Raw genomic sequence first — 23529 nt, 5'->3', positions numbered from 1 at the left:
CAGCAGCAGCAGCGGCACCAGTAGTAGCAGCAGTAGTAGTAGCAGCACCAGTAGTAGTAGTAGTAGTAGTAGTAGCACTAGTTGTAGTAGTAGTAATAGTAGTAGTAGTAGTAGCACCTGGAGTAGTAGTAGTAGTAGCACCTGGAGGAGTAGTAGTAGTAGTAGTAGAAGCACCAGTAGTAGTAGACGTACTAGTAGAAGCACCAGTAGTAGTAGCAGTAGAAGCACCAGCAGCAATAGTAGTAGTAGCAGCGGCACCAGTAGTAGTAGTAGTAGTAGTAGTAGTAGTAGTAGTAGTAGTAGTAGTAGTAGTAGTAGTAGTAGTAGTAGTAGTCGTAGTAGTTGCAGCAGTACCAGAAGATGTAGTAGCACCAGGAGTAGCAGTAGTAGTAGCACCAGGAGATGTAGTAGCACCAGGAGTAGCAGTAGTAGTAGCAGCACCAGTAGTAGTAGTAGTAGTAGTAGTAGTAGTAGTAGTAGTAGTCGTAGTAGTAGTAGCAGCACCAGTAGTAGTAGTAGTAGTAGTAGCACCAGGAGTAGTAGTAGCAGCAGTAGTAGTAGTAGTAGCACCAGTAGTATTAGTAGTAGAAGCACCAGTAGCAGTAGTAGTAGTAGCAGCGGCACCAGTAGTAGTAGCACCAGCAGCAGCACCACCACCACCACCACCACCACCACCACCACCACCACCAGTAGTAGTAGTAGTAGTAGTAGTAGTAGCAGCAGCACCAGTATTAGCAGTAGCAGCTGCAGCAGCATCAGGAGGAGTAGTAGCAGCAGCACCACCAGGAGTAGCACCAGGAGTAGTAGCACCACCAGGAGTAGCACCAGTAGTAGTAGTAGTAGTAGTAGTAGTAGTAGTAGTAGTAGTAGTAGTAGTAGAAGCACCAGTAGTAGTAGTAGTAGTAGTAGTAGTAGTAGTAGTAGTAGTAGCAGCAGCAGCAGCACCAGTATTAGCAGTAGCAGCTGCAGCAGCATCAGGAGGAGTAGTAGCAGCAGCACCACCAGGAGTAGCACCAGGAGTAGTAGCACCACCAGTAGTAGTAGCAGTAGTAGTAGTAGTAGTAGTAGTAGTAGTAGTAGTAGTAGTAGTAGTAGTAGTAGTAGTAGTAGTAGTAGTAGTAGTAGTAGTAGAAGAAGCACCAGTAGTAGTAGTAGTAGTAGTAGTAGTAGTAGTAGTAGTAGTAGTAGTAGTAGCACCAGGAATAGTAGCAGCACCAGGAGTAGCAGTAGTAGTAGAAGCACCAGTAGTAGAAGCAGCACTAGTAGTAGTAGAAGTAGTAGTATTAGTAGTAGAAGCACCAGTAGCAGTAGTAGCAGCGGCACCAGTAGTAGCAGTAGCAGCGGCACCAGTAGTAGTAGTAGTAGCTGCAGCACTAGTAGTAGTAGTAGTAGCAGTAGTAGCAGCACAAGGAGTAGCAGCAGCACCAGGAGTAGTAGCAGCACCGGGAGTTGTAGTTGCAGCAGCACCAGGAGTAGTAGTAACACCAGCACCAGGAGTAGTAGTAGCACCAGGAGAAGCAATAGTAGTAGCAGCACCAGTAGTAGTAGTAGCACCAGAGGTAGTAGTAGTAGTAGTAGCAGCATCAGCAGCAGCAGCACCAGGAGTAGTAGTAGTAGTAGTAGTAGTAGTAGTAGTAGTAGCAGCAGCAGCAGCAGCAGCACCAGTAGTAGTAGTAGTAGTAGTAGTAGAAGCAGCACCAGCACCAGTAGTAGTAGTAGTAGTAGTAGTAGTAGTACTAGTAGTAGTAGTAGTAGTACTAGTAGCAGCAGCAGCACCAGGAGTAGTAGTTGCAGCAGCACCAGGAGACGTAGTAGCACCAGGAGTAGCAGTAGTAGTAGCAGCACCAGTAGTAGTAGTAGTAGTAGTAGTAGTAGTAGTAGAAGCACCAGGAGTAGTAGTAGCAGTAGCACTACTAGTAGTAATTGTAGCAGTATAATGCATTTATATGGACAATTTTAAAATGTATAAATACTTGAAAGCAAAACAAATGTTATAAATCAAATTATATTTCATCAAGGAATTTTCAAAGGTTGTCTGGTACTGGTAAATACACCACATGACCAAAAGTATGTGAACATCTGCTTGTCGAACATCTCATTCCAAAATCATGGGCATTCATATGGAGCTGGTCCCCCTTACTTCTATAAAACAGCCTCCACTCTTCTGGGAAGGCTTTCCGCTAGATGTTGGAACATTTCTGAGGGGACTTGCTTCCATTCAGCCACAGTCAGAGTTCCAATTCATCCCAGGCGTTCCATAGGGTTGAGGACAGGACTCTGTGGAGGCCAGTTAAGTTCTTCAACATAGATCTCGACAAAACATTTCTGTATGGACCTCCCTTTGTGCATGGGGGTATAGTAATGCTGAAGCAGGAAAGGGCCTTCTCCAAACTGTTGGAAACACAGAATCGTCTAGAATGTAATAGCTTGCTGTAGCATTAAGATTTCCCTTCACTGGAACTAAGGAGCCTGAACCATGAAAAACAGCCCTAGACCATTATTCCTCCTCCACCAAACGTTACAGTTGACACTATGCATTGGGGCAGGTAGTGTCCTCCTGGCATATGCCAAACCCAGATTCTTCCGTTGGACTGCCAGATGGTGAAGCGTGATTCATCACTCCTGAGAAAGCCTTCCCACTGCTCCAGAGTCCAATGTTGGAGAGCTTTACCCCACTCCAGCCGACGCTTGGCATAGCGCATGTTGATCTTTGGCTTGTATGCGGCTGCTCGGCCATGGAAACCCATTTCATGAATCTCCCAATGAACAGTTCTTGTACTAAACATGCTTCCAGAGGCAGTTTGGAACTCGTTCTGAGTGTTGCACTCGGCGGTCCCGTTCTGTGAGCTTGTGTGGCCTACCATTTCACGGCTGAGCCATTGTTGCTCCAAGATGTTTCCACTTCACAATAACAGCACTTACAGTTGACCGGGGCAGCTCTAGCAGGGCAGAAATTTGACAAACTGACTTGTTGGAAAGGTGGCATCCTATGACGGTGCCACTTTGAAAGTCACTGAGATCTTCAGTAAGGCCATTCTACTGCCAATGTTTGTCTATGACAATTGCATGGCTGTGAGCTCAATTTTCACCTGAAATAGCCAAATCCACTAAGTTGAAGGGGTGTCCACATATATATACAAATGTATAGTATACTTAATCACGCATATTGTTAAAATGGCAGTGAAAGGAAAAATAATTAGTTCCAATACCCTGAGGGCTGAGTTTCTAGCTGGGATGCAGAGGTGATCCACAATTTCTACACAATATACAATTCACATTTACCAAAAAATAAAAGGGCATTTAACCAGCTTTCAACGAGCGTAGGTTTTCACTCCTCCCATTTTGCCTGACAGAAGAGGGAGACTGTAAGCAAGAGAGAGAGTTAGCAAAAGACAGATAGATGGAGAGCAATTTAGAACTCTGGGATCCAAGAATAATATCACACTCACTACTGACATCAAATGTTTTTATTTTAGCAGACTCTCTTATCCAGGGCGACCTTCAGGAGCAATTAGGGTTAAGTGCCTTGCTCAAGGGCACATCGAAAGATTCCCCGAGCTGACTAGGTGAACAATCAAACCAGCAACCTTTTGATTACTGGCCCAATGCTCTTAACCACTAGGCTACCTGCCATGACATAACACTCATAACATCCCTCACTACTGACATATCATATTCGACTTAGGTTGGGCGGTATCCAGACTTTCATACGGTATTACCGAATGTGCACCACGGGGCGCCATTTCAGAAAATAACACACACACACACACACACACGGAAAGTATTCAGACCCCTGAACGTTATAGCCTTATTATCAAATGTATAAAAAAATTTAAAAAACTCAATCTACACACAATACCCCATAATGACAAAGCAAAAACAGCATTTTAGAAGTTAGCAAATTTATTTCAAATAGAAAACTGAAATATCACATTTACATAAGTATTCAGACCCTTAACTCATTACTTTGTTGAATCACCTTTGGCAGTGATTACAGCCTTGAGTCTTCTTGAGTATGATGCTACAAGCTTGGCACACCTGTTTTTGGGGAGTTTCTCCCATTCTTTTCTGCAGATCCACTCAAGCTTTGTCAGGTTGGGTGGGGAGCGTCACTGCACAGCTATTTTCAAGTCTCTCCAGAGATGTTCGATCGGGTTCACATCCAGGCTCTGGTTGGACCACTCAAGGATATTCAGAGACTTGTCCGAAGGCCACTCATGCGTTGTCTTGGCTGTGTGCTTAGGGTCATTGTACTGTTGGAAGGTGAACCTTCGCCCCCAGTCTGAGGTCCGGAGAAGGTTTTCATCAAGGATCTCTCTGTACTTTGCTTCGGTCATCTTTCCGTCGATCCTGACTAGTTTCCCAGTCCCTGCCACTGAGAAACATCCCCACAGCACGATGCTGCCACCACCATTTATTTTACCTTTATTTAACTAGGCAAGTCAGTTAAGAACAAATTCTTATTTTCAATGACGGCCTAGGAACAGCGGGTTAACTGCCTTGTTCAGGGGCAGAACAACATATTTTTACCTTGTCAGCTCGGGGATTCGATCTTGCAACCTTTCGGTTACTAGTCTAAAGCTCTAACCACTAGGCTACCCTGCCGCCATGCTTCACCGTAAGGATGGTGCCAGGTTTCCTCCAGACGTGACACTTGGGATTCAGACCAGAGAATCTTGTTTCTCATTGTCTGAGAATCTTTAGCTGTCTTTTGGTAAACTCCAAGCTGTCATGTGCTTTTTACTGAGGAGTGGCTTCCGTCTGGCCACTCCACCATAAAAAGGATCTCCATCTCCACACAGGAACTCTGAAGATCTGTCAAAGTGACCATTGGGTTCTTGATCCCCTCCCTGACCAAGGCCCTTCTCCTCTGATTGCTCAGTTTGGCCGGGCGGCCAGCTTTAGGAATAGTCTTGGTGGTTCCAAACATCTTCCATTTAAAAATGATGGAGGCCACTGTATTATTTGGGACCTCAATGCTGCATAATGTTTTTGATACCCTTCCCCAGATCTGTGCCTCGACAAAATCCTGTCTCGGAGCTCTACAGACAATTCCTTGAACCTCATGGCTTGGTTTTTGCTCTGATTTGCACGGTCAACTGTGGGAACTTATATAGACAGGTGTGTCTTTTTCCAAATGATGTCCAATCAATTGAATTTACCACAGTTGCACAACATTCAAGTTGTAGAAACATCAAGGATGATCAATGGAAACAAGATGCACCTGAGCTAAATTTAGAGTCTCATAGCAAAGGGTGTGATTTTTGACATTTATTTAACTATGGAAGTCAGTTAAGAACAAATTATTATTTACAATGATGGCCTACACCGGCCAAACCCGGCCAACGCTGGGCCAATTGTGCGCAGTCCTATGGGACTCCCAATCACGGCCAGTTGTAATAGAGCCTGGAATTGAACCAGGGTGTCTGTAGTGACGCCTCTTGCACTGAGATGTAGTGCCTTAGACCACTACACCACTCGGGAGCCAAATCATGTGAATACAAATGTAAATAAGGTATAAGGTAAATAAACCTGTTTTCGCCTTCTCATTATGGAGTAGTGTGTGTAGATTGAGGAGGAAAAATATATATTTAATCAATTTTAGAACAAGGCTGTAACGTAACAAAATGTTGAAAAGGGGAAGGGGTCTGAATACTTTCCACAAAACAATTTAGGCAACAGGGACCTAGATACAGGAGGGGATTGAATGCATAGAATATAGAAATAAGTAAGTCATTTAATAGGATCTCTATGATTGAATGTCTGCTTTAATAGCATCTCTATGATTGAATGTCTCTGCTGTAACCAAGAAGCTTGATCTTGACATCTAGCTACTTAGTTAGCAAACCAAATGCATAGCTGGATCCATGAGCTGGATATCATTTATTTGACACATCTTAAGCATTGGTGTAGTGCGAGCCCCCACAAGGCCTTCAAACTGATATTTGTATTTTTATTTGTTTAAAGGGTATTGAAAATCATACTGTCTGTATTTTGAGATAACCCCGGTATATCGCCCAAGCCTACTCATTACTGAAATAACGTCACACTCATTGTTATCCCACCCCGGGTACAAAAACTTTCTGCTGCGCCAGTGTGCACTCAGACATCCTTGTCCTGTTGTCCTGACAATACAGGTCGCCTCCCCCGCAATCCCCACTTCAGACAGATTTGGAGATACCGTGACACTTACAGCAATACCGGCAATGCTATGACAACCTGTTAGCAAGGTAGAGTGTTTCCACATAGGGCGGGTGATGGAATAGTGATGGAGAAACATACCGAGAGACACGCAGTCTTGGTCGCTGTCATTTTAGAGAGGGTGTGATGAAGTTAGTAGTAGCTAGTTTTTCCTTTAACTCTTTGCTGGGGCTCTGGTTCCTCTTCATAACCTTGCCCTTGCGCCCCCCCCCCCCCAAAGCCCAGTACAATACATCATTAGGAGCAGCAGGCAGCAGCGCTGGAATAACTCTGCAATCTCTAGAGCAAACAACCAGTCACACGACCGCATGAGAAACTGTGTTTTTATCAGCTGAATGCGTCAAACAATACACACCGGCAAACCAAAAAAAGCTGCACAGGATGAATGAAGAGTGAAACATGAACGCAAAACTGAATCGCACCCCAGTCCCTTATTAGAATGCAGATTCAGTGAGAGAAAAAAAAACTGAGGGAGAGTACAGAGCACTCTTAAAAATCCGTAAACGATTCCCATTTCAAATTTTGTTCACTTCTAATTATCAAACATTCCCTTTAAGAATGAGCTACTTTATTACTACAGAAAAGACCAAATGTCCCTAAAGGTGTATTTTACATTAACACAATGCATGTGGAGAGCAAATGACTTTCATTAAGCATTACAGCTGACTACCTTTTATGAGAGAGAGAAGAGAAAGAGAGAGAGAGAGACTTGAGGAAGAAATATCAGTTCACATGTACAATGGATACAACTAAGCTTTGGTGGTGTTATTTCTTATCAGAAGATTATTTGGAGAAGGGGGGCTGGTGAGATGGGAGGGAGGCTGAGGCTAAAGTGATAGATAGCGAGTGTTCGACACAGCTGGCGGAGGTAGTGTCTTTTGCCAGCGGCGGTGGTGGGATGGGATGGAAGGAAACAGGATGCTGCAGCAAATATTGTTTTCCCAAACAATCACTGCCGATGACAGGCCGAATCAACTGACATCCCCTAGTCAATATTTTAGACGGCTACAAATTGAGTTGGTGGGGGGTGAAAATACAGTCTGACACCAGGACTAATAGCCCTGGTCTTGTTTCTACTCTGGAATTTTTCTCTGGCTGTGCTGTCAGGTTTGCAGGGTTGGCAGTACCAGCATGCCTTGATGTACCTTGGTGCCCGAGGACCATATTTGTTGCTGCCTCACAACCAGGCCTGGAGAAACTACCGCAGAGCCAGGTCTCTCCAAACCGGGGAATCCAAAACAAATGAATTACTGAAATGGCTGGGATATAAATGTCCTCTGTAAAATGTCCTCTGTAAAAATGTCTTGAACAATCTGCAGCATCTGTTTACTTACTAACATGCTGACTACACCGCTTGAGTCGCAAAATAAATTTAAACATACATGTTATTCAATTATTGCACCCAAGCGCTAAAATGGAAGTCAGTTCTATTTGTGACATTGATCGTGGTGCAAGTCCTGCCTCTCCCATCTCCTCATTGGTTTATAGAAGCAGATACCCACATGCCATCTGGTTATACCCACATGGGCGATTGAAAGACAACTGAGTTCGTCGGTCGTCGTGGTAATACTATGAAAGTTTAGACGCCAATCGCCATATAAAATCCAAAGAAGAAATAGCCTGGAAGGAGGAGAGATGACTAGAAACGATTCGGTTGACCGTTTTATGTGTGGATTAATTGTCAGAGTAGAGGACCTTGTGCATTTCAGGTAAAATAACAACTAAATGTTTATATTTCAGGACAAATGATCTAGCGACTGCAAGCTAACTAGCTAAATTGCCATAAATGTTTAATGCTTTTTGTTTTGATATTTTAACCTGCGTGTCGTGATCGCGTTTGGTGTGGGGGGACAAAATCAATTTACGCGTGGCCAGTTTGGGTACGGTGTAAGACTTACTACTCTGAATAGGCTTATATTCACATTATAACTACAATATAGTGCATGTTAGCACCCAAACTGACCAGAGCACCTATTCATGGCACCAGTTATTCTGCAAAACAAGGGTTCCGTCAGTATCACAGCTGAGGACGACAGAGTAATACCTTAAGTCTGTGTAGGGTGATATGGACAAACGACGAGCCATGAGGGAAGATGTGTTAGACATTTTAAGTCTGGGAGATTTAGAAAGGCATTATACAGCATGGAGATCATTGCCCCGTGGGTTCATTTCTGGTGGCTCAGGTTCACTTGGCCATGATGAGCATTGTGTTAATCTCACCGGCCAGAAAATAAACTCAGACCTGCTAATGCCAAGCCCTCTGGATCCGCTGTCTTGCCGGTGTTTTCACTATGTTTCTCCATCAATATGAGATCTAGTACCCCTCTCTAATGATTCTGCCGCTTATATTGATGCCCTGTACTTACAGAGGGATGCCAAGCCTTCAAAATGTCAACAGTGGCATTTTTATGTGTTAATGCCATATGGGTGCAGTGAGCTGGTAAAAAGCTTTTCCTCACATCGCGACACGCTCAAATGCTAATACCTTCGGTGCTCTCAGGTCGTCGCTTCATTTTCGGGTGCCGTTCTGCTAGATTAGCCATTGGCGAGCGTGGGTCTCACAGCGAGCGGTCAGCCTGCGTTGATACAGAGGAAGTGAGCGGGGGGCGTTATGACTCAACCCTGACAGATTGGTGTGGCGCTGAAAGAGAGGACACGCAGTGCGTCGCCAAATGCGATGTCCCGGTATTCCTCTCTGCATGGCCGCAAGGTTAAGGACCTCGCCACTCCAGCTCACCGTTAGAGAGAAGCGAAACAATAATATCCCCAAAATGCTGGGGACTAACAGTCTTTGCAAGGCGCTATAATAGGTGACTGTGCATGTCCGTGCACAAAAAGTGTGAAACAAAACAGTGGGAGATTTCAAGCAAGCCCAGTTTAGGCCATCTTGGTTACTCAAAACGTGACCACCGCGGGGCTCATTTGTGTTTTTGCACCTTCCAACCCTATTTTTGTTTTCTTTCACACAAGGGTTATTTTGAGGAATAATCTGAGGCAAACTGCCACCTTACCTGGGTCCCCAAATAGTATCTGGCAGCAGGAGCCTGTGCTGACAGGTAGGCCGAATCACCCATTGTGAAAACATTTACTTGCAAAATAGAGGATTTTTTACTCAGACATTTCCACTCACAAGTTAAAAAAGCAATTGCGGGAAAAAAAGGGCATTTAATTTCCTAGGTATGGATAATCTTTAGGATCATTAGTTTATATATCTCCTCAGAAATCACAGTAATATGCGGTGAAAGATGCAGATAGTGTTTTCTAGGATGGAGTACAGTAGGAGTGAGCTTGGGGTTCCTATCTCGAGGCACACAGACATACTGTACAATCCTCCATTTGTCAGGACTGCTGGCCACTCTCCTTCTCCCCTGCCACCCTCCCCAACCTCACTGACCGCCACTTCTCATTTTGTCACTCCTCTTCTCCATAATGGCTTTGCTTCCCATATTTTTTGCCTCGTCAACCAGACTCTCTAAATCTCCCCATACAGATGGGGGGGGGGGGGGGGTGAGAGAGAGAGACACTAGGCTTTACTCACGGAGCACGTTTTGAAAACATTTGTTAGATAACCCCCGGAGCGGTTCCCTCTCTTCCTCTGGCCTTCCGTACTTGTCACGACCCGCAGGTGTCGCCACCTCTCCTCACCTCCTTTGCCTTGGAACATTGGAAAAAAAGGCTGAGACCCGGAGAACTGCCGTGTTAATCTGTTGTGGAGATCTCGAGATCAGCTGACTTGCTCTAAAGCAAGCAGGGCTCAGGGCAAAATTAGATTTGTAAATCCTAAACAAACGCTGTGGAGAGGAGAGAAGCAAGCCGCTTTACCTCATTTACATAGGCTGGCAACACAAACACAAAGCGACAAGGAGGCGATCCTGGCAAAAAAATGTCCCCCTCATTTGAGTGACCTCCACGGAATGTCAGTTCACCCTGGCATAATCCGCCATTTCAATAGGAGTAATCCAAGACATTGAGATTATTTGTCATGATGCTGACCGAGCAATCCAAGAGGCTCTGCACTGCCTGCACATTCTTACAAAGCATTGTGTCGAATCAAAGCTTCGACAGAGACGTACCATCTATGGCGCTTCAGAGTCTGTGTGCCCAACGTCAATACATTAGTCTCTTCCATTAATCTCACCTGGAGAAAAGGAAATTGCTGATGCAGTTGCCAAATCGGGATTCTCAATCTATATGTTGACATCTCTTTAGCCAGTTTATTGTTCCTAAGCATTTGGCTTCTCGCCATAGTCTTGATCTCCATTCAGCCAAAGGAGACAATGCATAAGTTTATGGGGGGGCTCCTTCTCGAACATGACCTCCACACAAAAATTCTGGGCAACCAACCATATCTGCCCATTCTTAACTGAGCAAAAATGTGAGTATTAGTAAATCGCAGTATTTTTTTCAATGGCAATTTTTTTTAACATGAAGCAAACCAAACTCTTTGGTCCTTTTAAAAACCTGCTGGATGTAAAATATTGTGTGCTATAGCTTGGAAAATAAGTAAATGTGACTCTGGATGACAACATAATGATGTGTTTCCAACATTAGTCTGTTTTCCTAAAGAAGTAAATCCCGCCTGGTGTTTTGTTTCCTTGCCACGATACTAATGAGTATCGCGATAATGGTATCGTCCCGACCCCAGCAAAAATAGTCTCATAATTCACATCTCAAAGTCTCCACTGTGACATTAATTATAAAAATAACAGATTTATAGTAAATTAATTAGGCCCAAGCGAGTGACTTCACTATAGGCCGAGCGGCTCTGGAATCAAAGATGGTCTTTAATCATCTGTTGTTCTTCAATGGCCTCATGTCGAGCAGAATGAAATGGTTCCTCAAATTAAAGCGGCTGGTGGGTGTGGGGTTGTGTTGTGTGGGTGCGTGTGTGTGTGTGTTTTGCATGCAGGACGGGACATTCTCTCATGAACACTGGCTGCTGCCGCAGTCAATGAATAGAAAATGTCAGGGAGGATACAGAAGAAGCTGGTCCATGAGACAGGCACTGTTCTGGAAACCATAACCATCCCACCTCCCTCCAGCTCCTTCACCGCTGTGTGACGTCAGGCGCAGTTCCTGTAAGCAGGGCAGGGGTACTCCATTACATCACAGACATCTGAAACACTACTGGCACACATACCCCGGCCGTGCAATGTGGAGGAGGGGTTAGTGGGGCTAGGGTTAAAGAGCTCCAAACACTAACTACAGCAAGCAGGGACTGCAATGGGCTACATACTGCACCGGACGCGTATAGAAACAATTGTCAGAGATGAGGGCAATTATTTGATCCCCTTGTATCAACCCCCTGGCCTTGTGAAATGAGCTGCAGAGAGCTTTCCATTTGCGTGTTGGGCGGTGGGTTGGCACCAGGCCTACACCACAAGACCCTGGCACAGGCCATTGGAGCCCCACGTGCCCGACGCAAAGTTGGCACCTGCCTCCCCCTCACAGCCTACGTCCGGGGCCAGGCGTGACGTAAGCCAGAGAGTGGGATATTTTTGGCGATGGAGGTTCACAAGATCTCGCTGAGCGAAGCAGGATCATTTTAGACAGAGGCGAGATTCCTTCCTAGCCTGCGTTCCAGCGGAACGCCGGCCGGCCGTTCAACTTATTTCTGGTGAATGCTTGATGAGGCAAGGAATACCACACGGGGGGAAAGGAAGACACGTGACACCACTGACAGGCCCGTCAGCCAAAACACAGCGTTGGTCAAACGTCATTGTAGCAGCCATCTTCTATAGTCATGTGAACAGCTTGCAGACTTCTAACAGGGGGCCACATCTACTTTAGTGTGCCTTATGATGACGATGTGGGCTGAAACCAGGCCAGAGTCCTGGCCACATAAGACTTTTATCCAGCAGGCTAACTTAACTGAAACATAGTCCTTTTGGTAACCATCGTTCCAGTGATGTTGGTATGTCGGTAACATTCGTTTCAACAACCTCATCCAGTAAGCGCCTGTGGGGGTATAGTCATGTAATGTCTTCAAAAATAAGCTTTTGGAGGGAAGGTATTTTGCATGATGAAAGGACAACGGGGGTTAAAAAAACAAAAAACAAGTAACCCATCTGAATTAAACAAGCCTCAGCTTCTCCAGGCTTAGAAAAGTGCTGCATTGCAAATAGTGCAGCCGGAGTGCTTTATCTTGGGTAATTCATACACATGTCTGCACAGAGACTCATATTACATCGTCACTGCCTTGCCTTCCTGTGTGTATTTCAGTGTCCCAGATCCAGTGCACACCTCGCGCCCTTACATCACGCGCTCCGAGCAAAAAGAGAAACGCAAACATCCTTCTAACAGTGGCGAACAGGGCTCTTTGTCTGTGGGTACGCAGGCTTCCACTTTCCAGGTTTCCTGTTGCACCGCTTTGTGCGGACGTTGCAATTTCCCTTTCCAGGGCCTAGTGTAAAGCGATACAACCATCCCTCTGCGCAGACCTCCGTTCCGGAACGTCGTGAGTGATCCGTTGGTCGGCAATGCCAGCTACACCCTTTTAAGTCCATGCATCTCTCCTAATGCAGACCAACAATCAGCAATTTCATCCTGTCTGAGTTGCATTCAACCAACACGTCAATGGCTTGAAGTCTGTGATGTGTCTACTTAACAAGCCAATAAAGTGGGTATTCAAGCACATTTTCTCTATGTTCCCTTTTGGTTCTATGCTCTTACAGTACAGTTGGATTTACCGGCATCGTAAATTCATTAGGTTACCACCCATTCAAATGACATATCTCTTTTGAATGACAGCATTTAAAAAATAATTTTCCTGCCTGAGCTATTCGGTGCATCTCACCTATTATAAAGAATGTCAATAAAAATGGGGAGGCAAATTAAACATAAAAAAAAAAAAACATTCTATATTCCTATCATTGGCCCTCCGGCTATCATTGGCCCTCTGCACACACACAGAGCGAGAGAGACAGCGAGGGAGCAGCGCGAGAGAGACAGCGAGGGAAGCAGCGCGAGAGAGACAGCGAGGGAAGCAGCGCGAGAGAGACAGCGAGGGAAGCAGCGCGAGAGAGACAGCGAGGGAAGCAGCGCGAGAGAGACAGCGAGGGAAGCAGCGCGAGAGAGACAGCGAGAGAGACAGCGAGGGAAGCAGCGCGAGAGAGACAGCGAGGGAAGCAGCGCGAGAGAGACAGCGAGGGAAGCAGCGCGAGAGAGACAGCGAGGGAAGCAGCGCGAGAGAGACAGCGAGGGAAGCAGCGCGAGAGAGACAGCGAGGGAAGCAGCGCGAGAGAGACAGCGAGGGAAGCAGAGCGAGAGAGACAGCGAGGGAAGCAGCGCGAGAGAGCCGCGGGCGAGAGGCAGTCCATTTTTTATTTTAAACAATTTTTAAATGAGAGGAACTGCATGTTCCCTTGAAAAGAGCTGGCTGGCGAGATCTCTCATTGGGCCAGGGGGGTTCACCGGGAACAAATAAACATTTCAGGGACACAGAGATAACCAGTTGTTTTTTTTCGTATCGCACAATAAAAAAGTATTGTAAATGACGAGGGAAAACAACACTAGTAGACATAAAACGACGTTCTTCTGAAGTGTGTTTGGTAGGTCTCCACCTGAGCGGTGAAAACGTGGCGAGGCCCGCTCCTCGGCTCATTCTCCTAATCACGAAACTCAAACTACTTACAGGAGCAATGAGGGGGGTAATGAGAAAGTAATTGTACTAATTTCGGCTGGCTCCGCTTCCATTCAGTTTGATTGTGTGAGCCTTCTGCATCATTACGGCAACATCTGCAGTGACTCACAGAGCGTAAGCCACTGAGAAAAAGAGTTAGGATAGAGAAGAGGGGGAGGGATGGAGAAGAGAGAGGGAAGGGGGCATTAGAGAGAGAGAAAAAAAAAAAAAGCTGGAGGAAAAATATTGGGTTTTGATGCTGCTTGGACGGAACATGACGTTACTTCATACCACCTCCTATTGTCGCGATCTCTGTTATGGAAATAGACGAGCGCTGGGAGACCATGGCCAACGATGATACAGAGACGTTTCCAAAGTTCCACCTCCAAGCAGCTGCTTGCTAATCTCCTCTACCAGAACACACTAAACAACTGACGACCCCATAATCTGATCCCAGTGCAGTCATTACCTCTGGAGCCAAGAGGGGGTGCCTAACCCAATATGCAGTCGCTTAAACGAATGAAACACGATTTATGTCCATTGTCATTCGACTGGGCCTTTCAAGGTAATCCCATTTGAATATTCTTGATCGGCCAAATTCCCTATCGTTTCATCAAGCTGTCCCGCGGCTCGTTACATAGGAGGTTCGATGTTTACGCAGTCTGACTGCTTGTGTGTGTGGAAACATTGTCCTTCAGTATGAAATGGCTGGGCTGTAGGGTTCTGTCGTGGTTGTTGCTGTTTTCTTCTTCTTCGTCTCGCTCCCTGTCCTACCCCTCAATGTACAGGGGCTGTCCATCTTCTGTCTCCCTTTACACACACACACACTCTCTCTCTCTTGCCACGACACTGATACTCTACAAGCAACCCCATCAACTTTTCAGTGGCCTTTATGAACACAAGGCCAGGACAGTTGGGAGGGAGACTTCTGTTTGCCTTTATCATTTAGATCATGTCTACACATGAAACCGAGCAGCCCCTTCAGATGACAGCCAAGTCCACCTCCTACGTTTCCCAATCTGTCTGTGTGAACACGACTGCACACGTAATCAACGACAAGCCCATCAGGGAAGAGACGAAAAGGATGGGTTTTTTTCCACCGCAGAACTTCCTTCCTCGTCCCAATGGTTCTAGAAGTCTGGGATTCGACTCCTCATTCCCGCTGAACATGGAGGAACAGGTGCCCGTGAAATTAAAGTTGGGCTGTTCAGAAGTGTGGCAGGAAATACCAAAAAAAAAAAAAAAACGGCCAACGCTGCAGACTGAAGATTACCTTCTGAGGGAGCAAGGGCAAAAAAGGGTAGAAGAGATTTTCATAGTCAGGGTTTCCTCAGAGCAAAGACAACCCGTATCAGTAAAATGGCCATGAAATCCGCTATGAATTGGGCAATAACGTCTGTATATTTTCTTCCAACTCTCTTGGTTTGGTCTCTGAGTGAAAACTGGACTTGACCAGAGCTTTGGCTGGGTAGTGACAGCTTGCTTCCAGGCTGAAGTGTTATGGCGAGATACTGTGGCTCTGTGCTTATTATAGATTCCATTAAGATGGGTCTAAATTGGACTTTTGTCAGTTTTAGAGCACCTTGTTTGTTTTAGTCTTCTTGACGCTGTGAGTCAGAGTTTTATTATTAAGCCTTTCAGAGATAAAGGATGAATTAAAGGGACAATCAAATACTGTTACTTCTATCACTTAATGCTTTTTTGTCGTCAGTATCAGCAAGACACAAATGCACTTCTGTGAACTTACAGTAGCTATTATACTTAAAGGGGGAATGTGCAGAAATCGCTCTGCCATTTCCTGGTTGCTAAAAATTCAAAATAGTTTGCCTAATTTCAGTTTATGTGTAGTGCACGTGTCAAAGTCATTCCACGGGGGGGGTGTCTGCAGGTTTTCGCTCCTCCCTTGTACTTGATGAATTAAGGTCACTAATAAGTAAAGAACTCCCCTCACCTGGTTGTCTAGGTCTTAATTGAAAGCAAAAACCTGCAGACACTAGGCCCTCCATGGAATGAGTTTGACAGCCCTGGTGTAGAGAATCATTGTACCTAAACCGCTGTGTGAAAATATATTTTCAATAACCAAAAATACTGTATTTTCAGCAGTTGGAAGCTGGTGTACTAAACCGAAAGTAAGACGCAAAAACAAAACTTAAGAACGGGAATCATAGCAATACTGCAGATACAGTACATTCAGTACATTCGGAAAGTACTCAGACCCCTTGACTTTTTCCACATTTTGTTACGTTACAGCCATATTCTAAAAATGATTATATTGTTTTTCCTTCTCCTTATCGATCTACACACAATACTCCATAATGACAAAGCAAAAACTGTTTTTTAGAATTTCAAAAAAATTAAAACAGAAATATCACATTTACCTAAGTATTCAGACCCTTTACTCAAAACTTTGTTGAAGAAGCTTTGGCAGCGGTTACAGCCTCGAGACGTATTGGGTATGACGCTACAAGCTTAGCACACCTGTATTTGGGGAGTTTCTCCTATTCTTCTCAAGTTCTGTCAGGTTGGATGGGGAGCGTCGCTGCACAGCTATTTTCAGGTCTCTCCTGAGATGTTTGATCAGGTTCAAGTCCGGGCCACTCAAGGACATTGAGACTTCTCCTGAAGCCACTCCTGCGTTGTCTTGGCTGTGGGCTTTGGGTCGTTGTCCTACTGGAAGGTGAACCTTCGCCCCAGTCTGAGGTCCTGAGCGCACTGGAGCAGGTTTTCATCAAGGATCTCTCTGTACTTTGCTCCGTTCATCTTTCCCTTGATCCTGACTAATCTCCCAGTCCTTGCCGCTGATAAACATCCCCACAGCATGATACTGCCACCACCATGCTTCACCGTAGGGATGGTACCAGGTCTCCTCCAGACATGACGCTTGGCATTCAGGCCAAAGAGTTCAATCTTGGTTTCATCAGACCAGAAAATCTTGTTTCTCATGGTCTGAGAGTCTTTAGTTTCCTTTTGGCCAACTCTAAGCTGGCGGTCATGTGCCCTTTATTGAGGAGTGGCTTCCGTCTGGCCACTCTACCATAAAGGCCTGATTGGTGGAGTGCTGCAGAGACGTTTGTCCTTCTAGAAGGTTCTCCCATCTCCACAGAGTTACCATCGGGTTCTTGGTCACCTTCCTGATCAAAGCCCTTCTCCCCAGATTGCTCAGTTTGGCTGGGCGGTCAGCTCTAGGAAGAGTCTTGGTGGTTCCAAACTTCTTCCATTTAAGAATGATGGAGGCCTGGGAAGAGGATTTCGGTTAACAACTTTCAGACGAAACTTGGCAGAGTATGCATTCTTCATCTATATGTCTAATTAAATTTAAAGTAGTTCATCGGCTGCATTGGTCAAAGCCAAAATAAGATCAGAAATAGATCCCACTTGTGACCGATGTAAGCAGGCTCCTGCTACTTTATTACACGTTTTGGACATGCCCGAAATGGACAGATATCTGGATATCAATTTGAGACGTCTTCTAAGATACTGGAGAGGCCTATAGAACCTTCTGGCTTTATTGCATTATTCAGAGGGGCACCACAGGAGGCCCGTCTAAACAGTTCTATGGGCAACATACCGGTGTTTACGATTCTTCTAGCTAGACGTCTTATACTATTCAAGTGGAAGGATCAGTTTCCTCCTACTTTTAACCATTGGATAAAGGAAGTTATGCATCATCTCAAGCTAGAGAAAATACACTACTCCGTTAGGGGATCTGCAATTACTTTTTATAATATCTGGCAACCTTTCCTATTCTTTGTAGAAGACATGAACCCAGCTAATTTCACAACTCCATAAACCAACCCAAATTAGAATGTGTGTAACTATGTTTTATAATGTCTACGTATTTTTGTTATTATTTGATTATATTACGCACTGTATATCATGCCTGCTTTAAGTCTGGTTTTAGGGTGGGGCTCTGTTAGCGCATAGGGGGTTGGGGTGGGTTTGATTTGGTAGGGGATCAGTGTGTGTTCTGCCCTCTACCTATTCCGTTTGTTATCTGTTATAAAAAGCATAAGAATCATAAAAAATGGCAAATGAAAAAAACATTTTGATGTAGGCCACTGTTTTTTGGGACCTTCAATGCTGCAGACATTTTTTGGTACCCTTCCCCAGATCTTTTCCTCGACACAATCCTGCCTCTGAGCTCTACGGACAATTCCTTCGACCTCATGGCTTGGTTTTTGCTCTGACATGCACTGTCAACTGTGGGACCTTATATAGACAGGAGTGCCTTTCCAAATCATGTCCAACCAAATACATTTAACACAGTTGGACTCCAAGTTGTAGAAACATCTCAAGGATGATCAAAGGAAACAGGATGCACCTGAGCTAAATTTCGAGTCTCATAGCAAAGGGTCTAAATAAAAATGTTTTCACCTTGTCATTATGGAGTGGTGTGTAGATTAATGAAAATAAATATTGAATACATTTTAGAATAAGGCTGTAATTTAACAACATGTTGAAAAAGTTAAAGGGTCTGAATACTTTCTGAATGCACTATAGAACAGATCTTCCGCTTCTGAGACTTGCTTTCAATGAGAATGACAGATCTATAACTCACATTTCTATTAGGTCTGGGCGATATGGCCAAAATATCATGTCACGATATAAAAAATAAATTAATAATAATAATAAAAAGTTCTACATTTGCTTTATGAGTAGTGCGTGAACCTAGGATAGCAACACATACACTATACATTCTAAGTGATTTCAATAGGTCTTTCTCCATTCTGATTGAACAGTATAAAACAATTCAACATAAACCAAAAATCATTTTCAGCATTTATCAATTTCTGCATTTCCTACACTCATTTGAGATAATTTCCACACTACCACTTAGGGCTGCACGATATGGGCAAACAATTCAGGCCTTATTTTTAACCAAAAAGTTTCAATTGCGATTTAGAGAAAAACACTTGGGTGTTGGAATCATGGAAATATGATTATTCTAATTCTATAGTTAGAATATAATAGTGGCACTTTGAATAATGTTTGACATGACAAGGATTGAAAATACTGTAATAGAAGGTAAAGTAAAAACCCAAACCGGTCCGTGTATCAATACCGGTATGTGTTAAAATAGCCCTAATTTCTGTGCGAATTTGGTCGAGTTGCCCAAACAATTATATTGCCGCTTTAAATACTAAATTCTTGAAGACAAAACAACAGAGAGAGGACAACACTTCCTTGCCTTTTAAACACTAAGAACTCATCTCTTGCTGGGGTACTATGATATCACACGCCAGCTAAGACTGCACAATGAATCGCAATATACATTTTGAAACATCACTCAGCCGTCATTTTTCTAGTTAGTTTGCATGCTGTTCTGTTCGGTCAAATGCAGTCAACAGATTTAAAGCAGCAACGCTCTTGTTTGGAACACTTTACTTCTTAATATAAATAATTTCATTTATATGATTCCAACAGTTCACCCTATATACATATCAATATTGCAAGTCAAATCGCAATTTTTGGTAAAAATAAGACAAAAAAAAAAATGGGGGTACTTTTTACCCCTTTTTCTCCCCAATTGGTAGTTATAGTCTTGTCATCGCTGCAACTCGGGAGAGGCGAAGGTCTAGAGCCATGCGTCCTCCGAAATATGACCCTGCCAAGACTCACTGCTTCTTGACACTACTCGCTTAACCCGGAAGCCAGCCACACCAATGTGTTGACTGAAGTCTGGCGACCGAAATCAGCGCGCCTGCACCCGGCCCACAGGAGTCGCTAGAGCACGATGGGACAAACTCTCCCCTAACCCGGACGACGCTGGGACAATTCTGCGCTGCCTCATGGGTCTCCTGGTCGCGGCCGGCTGCGACACTGCCTGGGATCGAACCCGGGTCTGTAGTGACGTCTCAAGCACTGCGATGCAGTGCATTAGACCGCTGCGCCACTCGGGAGGCGCAATTACATTTTTTACACATATCATGCAGCTGTAACATCAGCACACACACACACACCACCCCCCCCCCCCCCATCTCCTTTACCAACATACTACACAAGGTTTCAGAAAACCGCCTCACACAAAACAGAACTAAAACAGGAAGCGATAGTGAGAAGACAATCTGCCGAGTTTCTCCACAGCGCTCGATTCTACACTGCAAGACATTCCCCTCGGTTGGCTGGGGATTGAGAACAAATGTAAATGAACGATTACTACGATTTTGCTACATTACGGTGAGGTTCCCCTCTCAGGTTAGGCTGATTTATAGGCCCATTTGGTTATATTTCTGGCACAGCTCCCTCCTTAATGGGTGTACCAGGCCTTGAATTGGTGTGTGGTGGAAGTAGTTCAATTAATGTGGTGCCACCATGAAATAACTATTGAAACTGACAAGCGGGTGAATGGCTGAGCGTATACGCCCCAGGCAAGGGGAAGGTTGTTTGACAGGTTGAAAATGTACACCAGCAAAGCATGCGCTTTTGGGGAAGATGCCGCTATGACTAAACGTCCCTCTGCAGAAGGCAATGGGTGAAAGATGATCCAGTTATTTCTCATGACATTGACAAAAAAAAAAGATGCCTCATTTGAATATTAATGCTCTTAAAATGATCGCTGGCGATTAGGCTGCAGCCCTTAAGCGAGGCAATGAGATGGATCAACAATGGCAGCTGTGGAGGTGAGCCGTATGAAGGTAGGAGAAATCTGGCAGAGGTGAGAACATCGAGCTAGCCCAATGAACAGAGAAGAGTGAACAGAGAAGAGAGGGGAGAAGTAGCTGTAGGAGGATCCACAGACAAACCGATTCCACGGGGAGACAGGGAATCTGGGGAAGGCCTGGAAAACACTTGCACAGCAGTCAATCATTTCAGTTGTATTGACCAAGCCTGGAACAGATGAATATGCATGAAAAAGAAGGAGTGAGGGAGGGAGGAAGAGAGAGAGAACTCCTGGCCGCTCTCAAGCCCACAATGTTCCCTGCATGCTGATTAAACACTTGAGTGTGGGGATGACTAAGTCAGGTACAGACGACTGAGAAGAGGTAGTATTTTCTTAGTCACGGCTGCCATCTCTCTAAGAGAAGTTGACTACTCACAGCAGGTGTTATTTCTGGTGGTGGTGCAACACAGTCATGAGATTAACATTTTGCCGTGGTTGTCTACTTTTGCCGTTTCCAGGAAGGCTGAGCAGCTGTCATTAAAAAAGATGAGCTTCCAGGAAAAGGGAAGAACAAAAATGACACCAAGTAAATTCATTCAGATTGTGCGGCGAGCATTAGAAAATTGACAACACGTCTTTTTTTCTTCCTTCACGCCCATCCCATAGCTGGTGTCATCGCATGGTTCACACGGGATTCAATTAGTGGTTGTCTAAATGAATTAAGAGGCTTTAATCCCGTTGCTGTTTTAGTGGTGGTGTTAACCTGGTGGATCTCATTAGCCACCCCTGGCTGATAAAGAGAGTAGGGAGCGGTGTTGCAGACAGACACCTCGCGCTGACAGGGGTGACAGAGTGGATCACATCGGCTCATGAATAGTCAAGGCCGCCGCCATGTCCCCGCTGCTCTCCCTTGTGTGAGGAGTGACTGATTCCATGTCGACAAAATGACGACTCAGACAGAGACGTTATGGAGGCAAGGCGAGAGAAATATATTTTTTTTAAAACAAAACACCAAGCCACCATGACATGAAGGCAACGTCATAACATTGTTCAGGCTGTCAAAAGTCAATGCCGTCGTCTCCCGGAGAGTAAGTAAATAAAGTTCACAGGGAAGTCGGACTAGATTTTCGGTCTGTGCCCTTTGGGGGAATAGGGAAGGCACCGGAGCATTTCAACAAATCAGACCGAGACGCCGTTCTTAATGCACTCCCCAGAACTATTGATAAGGGTTAGAAAAGTCAAACAATGCCATTCAGAGGGGTGATGTCACTGATAACCTGCCGAGCCTGTACTCGTCCCTGCTCGTCGGGCCCAGGCCAATCGATAGCAGCACAATGCTTCACTTGGCAAATGCATAGGTGAGCAGAATGTGAAATAAGGAGTGTAGAGGGAGTGGAACAAAGCCCCACTCTTTAATTGATCTAGGTAGGAGTGCTCACTGCAATGTACAGTCCTATATCGACAGACGCCAGGGCCGCTCTCCTCCTGAGCAGTATGGAAGTCACACTCCAGTTGACTCTAAAGCCATAAAAGAGTGGAGGGAAATGGAACGGCACTTCTGCTCCCAATTTTCTGGATGTGTTATTTTTGTCTGTTGTTCTCGTCTCTCCTGTTCAGCTCATCTAAGAGAAAAGGGTGACGACTGGAAGTGGAGAGCACAGCTGGGTCCCTGAAATGTTCATTTGTTCCCAGTGAACCCCCCTGGCCCACTGAGAGATCTCGCTTATGGCCCTTTCTGTTAGCCAAAAAAAGAAGACCGTACCGCCAGCCAGTTCTTTTCAAGGGAACATGCAGTTCCTCTCATTTAAAATAAAATCTCTCCCTCTCTCTAGCCAGGCTGAGACGTCACATCAATGTTTGTCAGACAGCATTCAGACGCGCTTGCTTTTTTTATTTTATTAACTGTAATGGAATGTTATTTGGCTGCAATTTCTTGTTAGAATCTTAATACCATTCTTTGTTGAGGTGTGATATGTGGCATCAAAAGCTAGGTGGCTGTCTGGATCTGAAGTGGCTGGAGAGAAAGACAGTGGCAGGTGAAATCTGATGTGATTGGCTGTTGCTTAGATACAGGATTCTACAGGAATATATATTGGCAATTGGAGGGTGTTTTATTTAATATGACTTAATTCTGACTAACAGAATACTAGGCTGTATGTTAAAGTCACAGTCCTATGACAATGTTATTCTAGTGACAGCTAATCTTCTAAAGTTCAAAAAGGTCTGAAACGTTGCTACTGGTAACATTAGCTACTGTACTTCATGCTGTTTCACTCTTTTAGAAACTCTTTGGCAAAATTGTTGTTTATGTTCCCATCGCTAGTCATTCCAGTCATTGGAGAAGGCTTCAATCTCCCCTCAAGAAATAAAGATCATGTTAATTTAAACTTTAAAGACCCACTTTCAAAACAGGCGGTAGGGTATTAACTAGACAGATCGGTTGTAATCACAAGCTTAATTCTATGGGTGGCAGAACTGTAGTGTCCTTGTTCGATCGCTAGGTATTAGCTAAATTAATCATTGTTTTCAAAGTGCTGGATCACAGAGGGGCACATTGATAGAATGATGGGGGGGGGGGGGGGGGTTTCTTTCATTATGGAGTCTGAGAAAGCTGAACATAATTTCCGGCATCCATTATTCACGCAGCCTGTTTCTTTGATAGATTTCCCATTGTCCCCTAAACGTCCCAAAATCACCACAGAGTCAACGAGGAAGACGGAGTGTACACTCAGCAGGAACTGAGGGGGGGGATGTCGTTTCCTATTGGTGGGAGCTGCACTGGAATCCAGGAAGTATCAAACTGTGGACGATAACATACAGCAGCATCAAGTTCATATTTTAAGTCATCTGACACAACCGGAAAGATACCTAGCTTTTACCTGTGAATCCCCCCGAAAAAGGCGGAATTTTAATCCATCAAATTATGACAAGCAAACTCAATATAACCACTTTATAGCTCTGGGTATTTTCTGCTATCATAGAGTGCTATTCTCTGAAAACAACTACACTGAACAATAATATAAATTAAACACGTAGTGTTTCATGAGCTGAAATAAAAGATCCCAGAAATGTTCTATATGTAGAAAAAGCTTATTTCTCTAAAATT

The 23529-nt window shown here is 44.6% G+C and overlaps 1 protein-coding gene across 1 annotated transcript in view; it reads left to right on the top strand.

Moving 5' to 3' along the window:
• Positions 1 to 22096, top strand: part of LOC115199230 (putative uncharacterized protein DDB_G0271974) — a gene marked incomplete at its 5' end in the record, with an annotated part of 24979 nt that extends 2883 nt beyond the window's left edge. Inside the window, one exon of the mRNA XM_029761855.1 lies at positions 22041 to 22096. Within this exon, the coding sequence (XP_029617715.1) occupies positions 22041 to 22096 (56 nt within the window). The remainder of the gene's footprint in view (positions 1 to 22040) is intronic.
• Between the last annotated feature and the right edge of the window lie 1433 nt (positions 22097 to 23529).

Source organism: Salmo trutta, chromosome 8, assembly GCF_901001165.1.
Source record: "Salmo trutta chromosome 8, fSalTru1.1, whole genome shotgun sequence".
Classification (NCBI taxonomy): domain Eukaryota; kingdom Metazoa; phylum Chordata; class Actinopteri; order Salmoniformes; family Salmonidae; genus Salmo; species Salmo trutta.
This window is presented reverse-complemented; position numbering and strand designations above follow the sequence as displayed.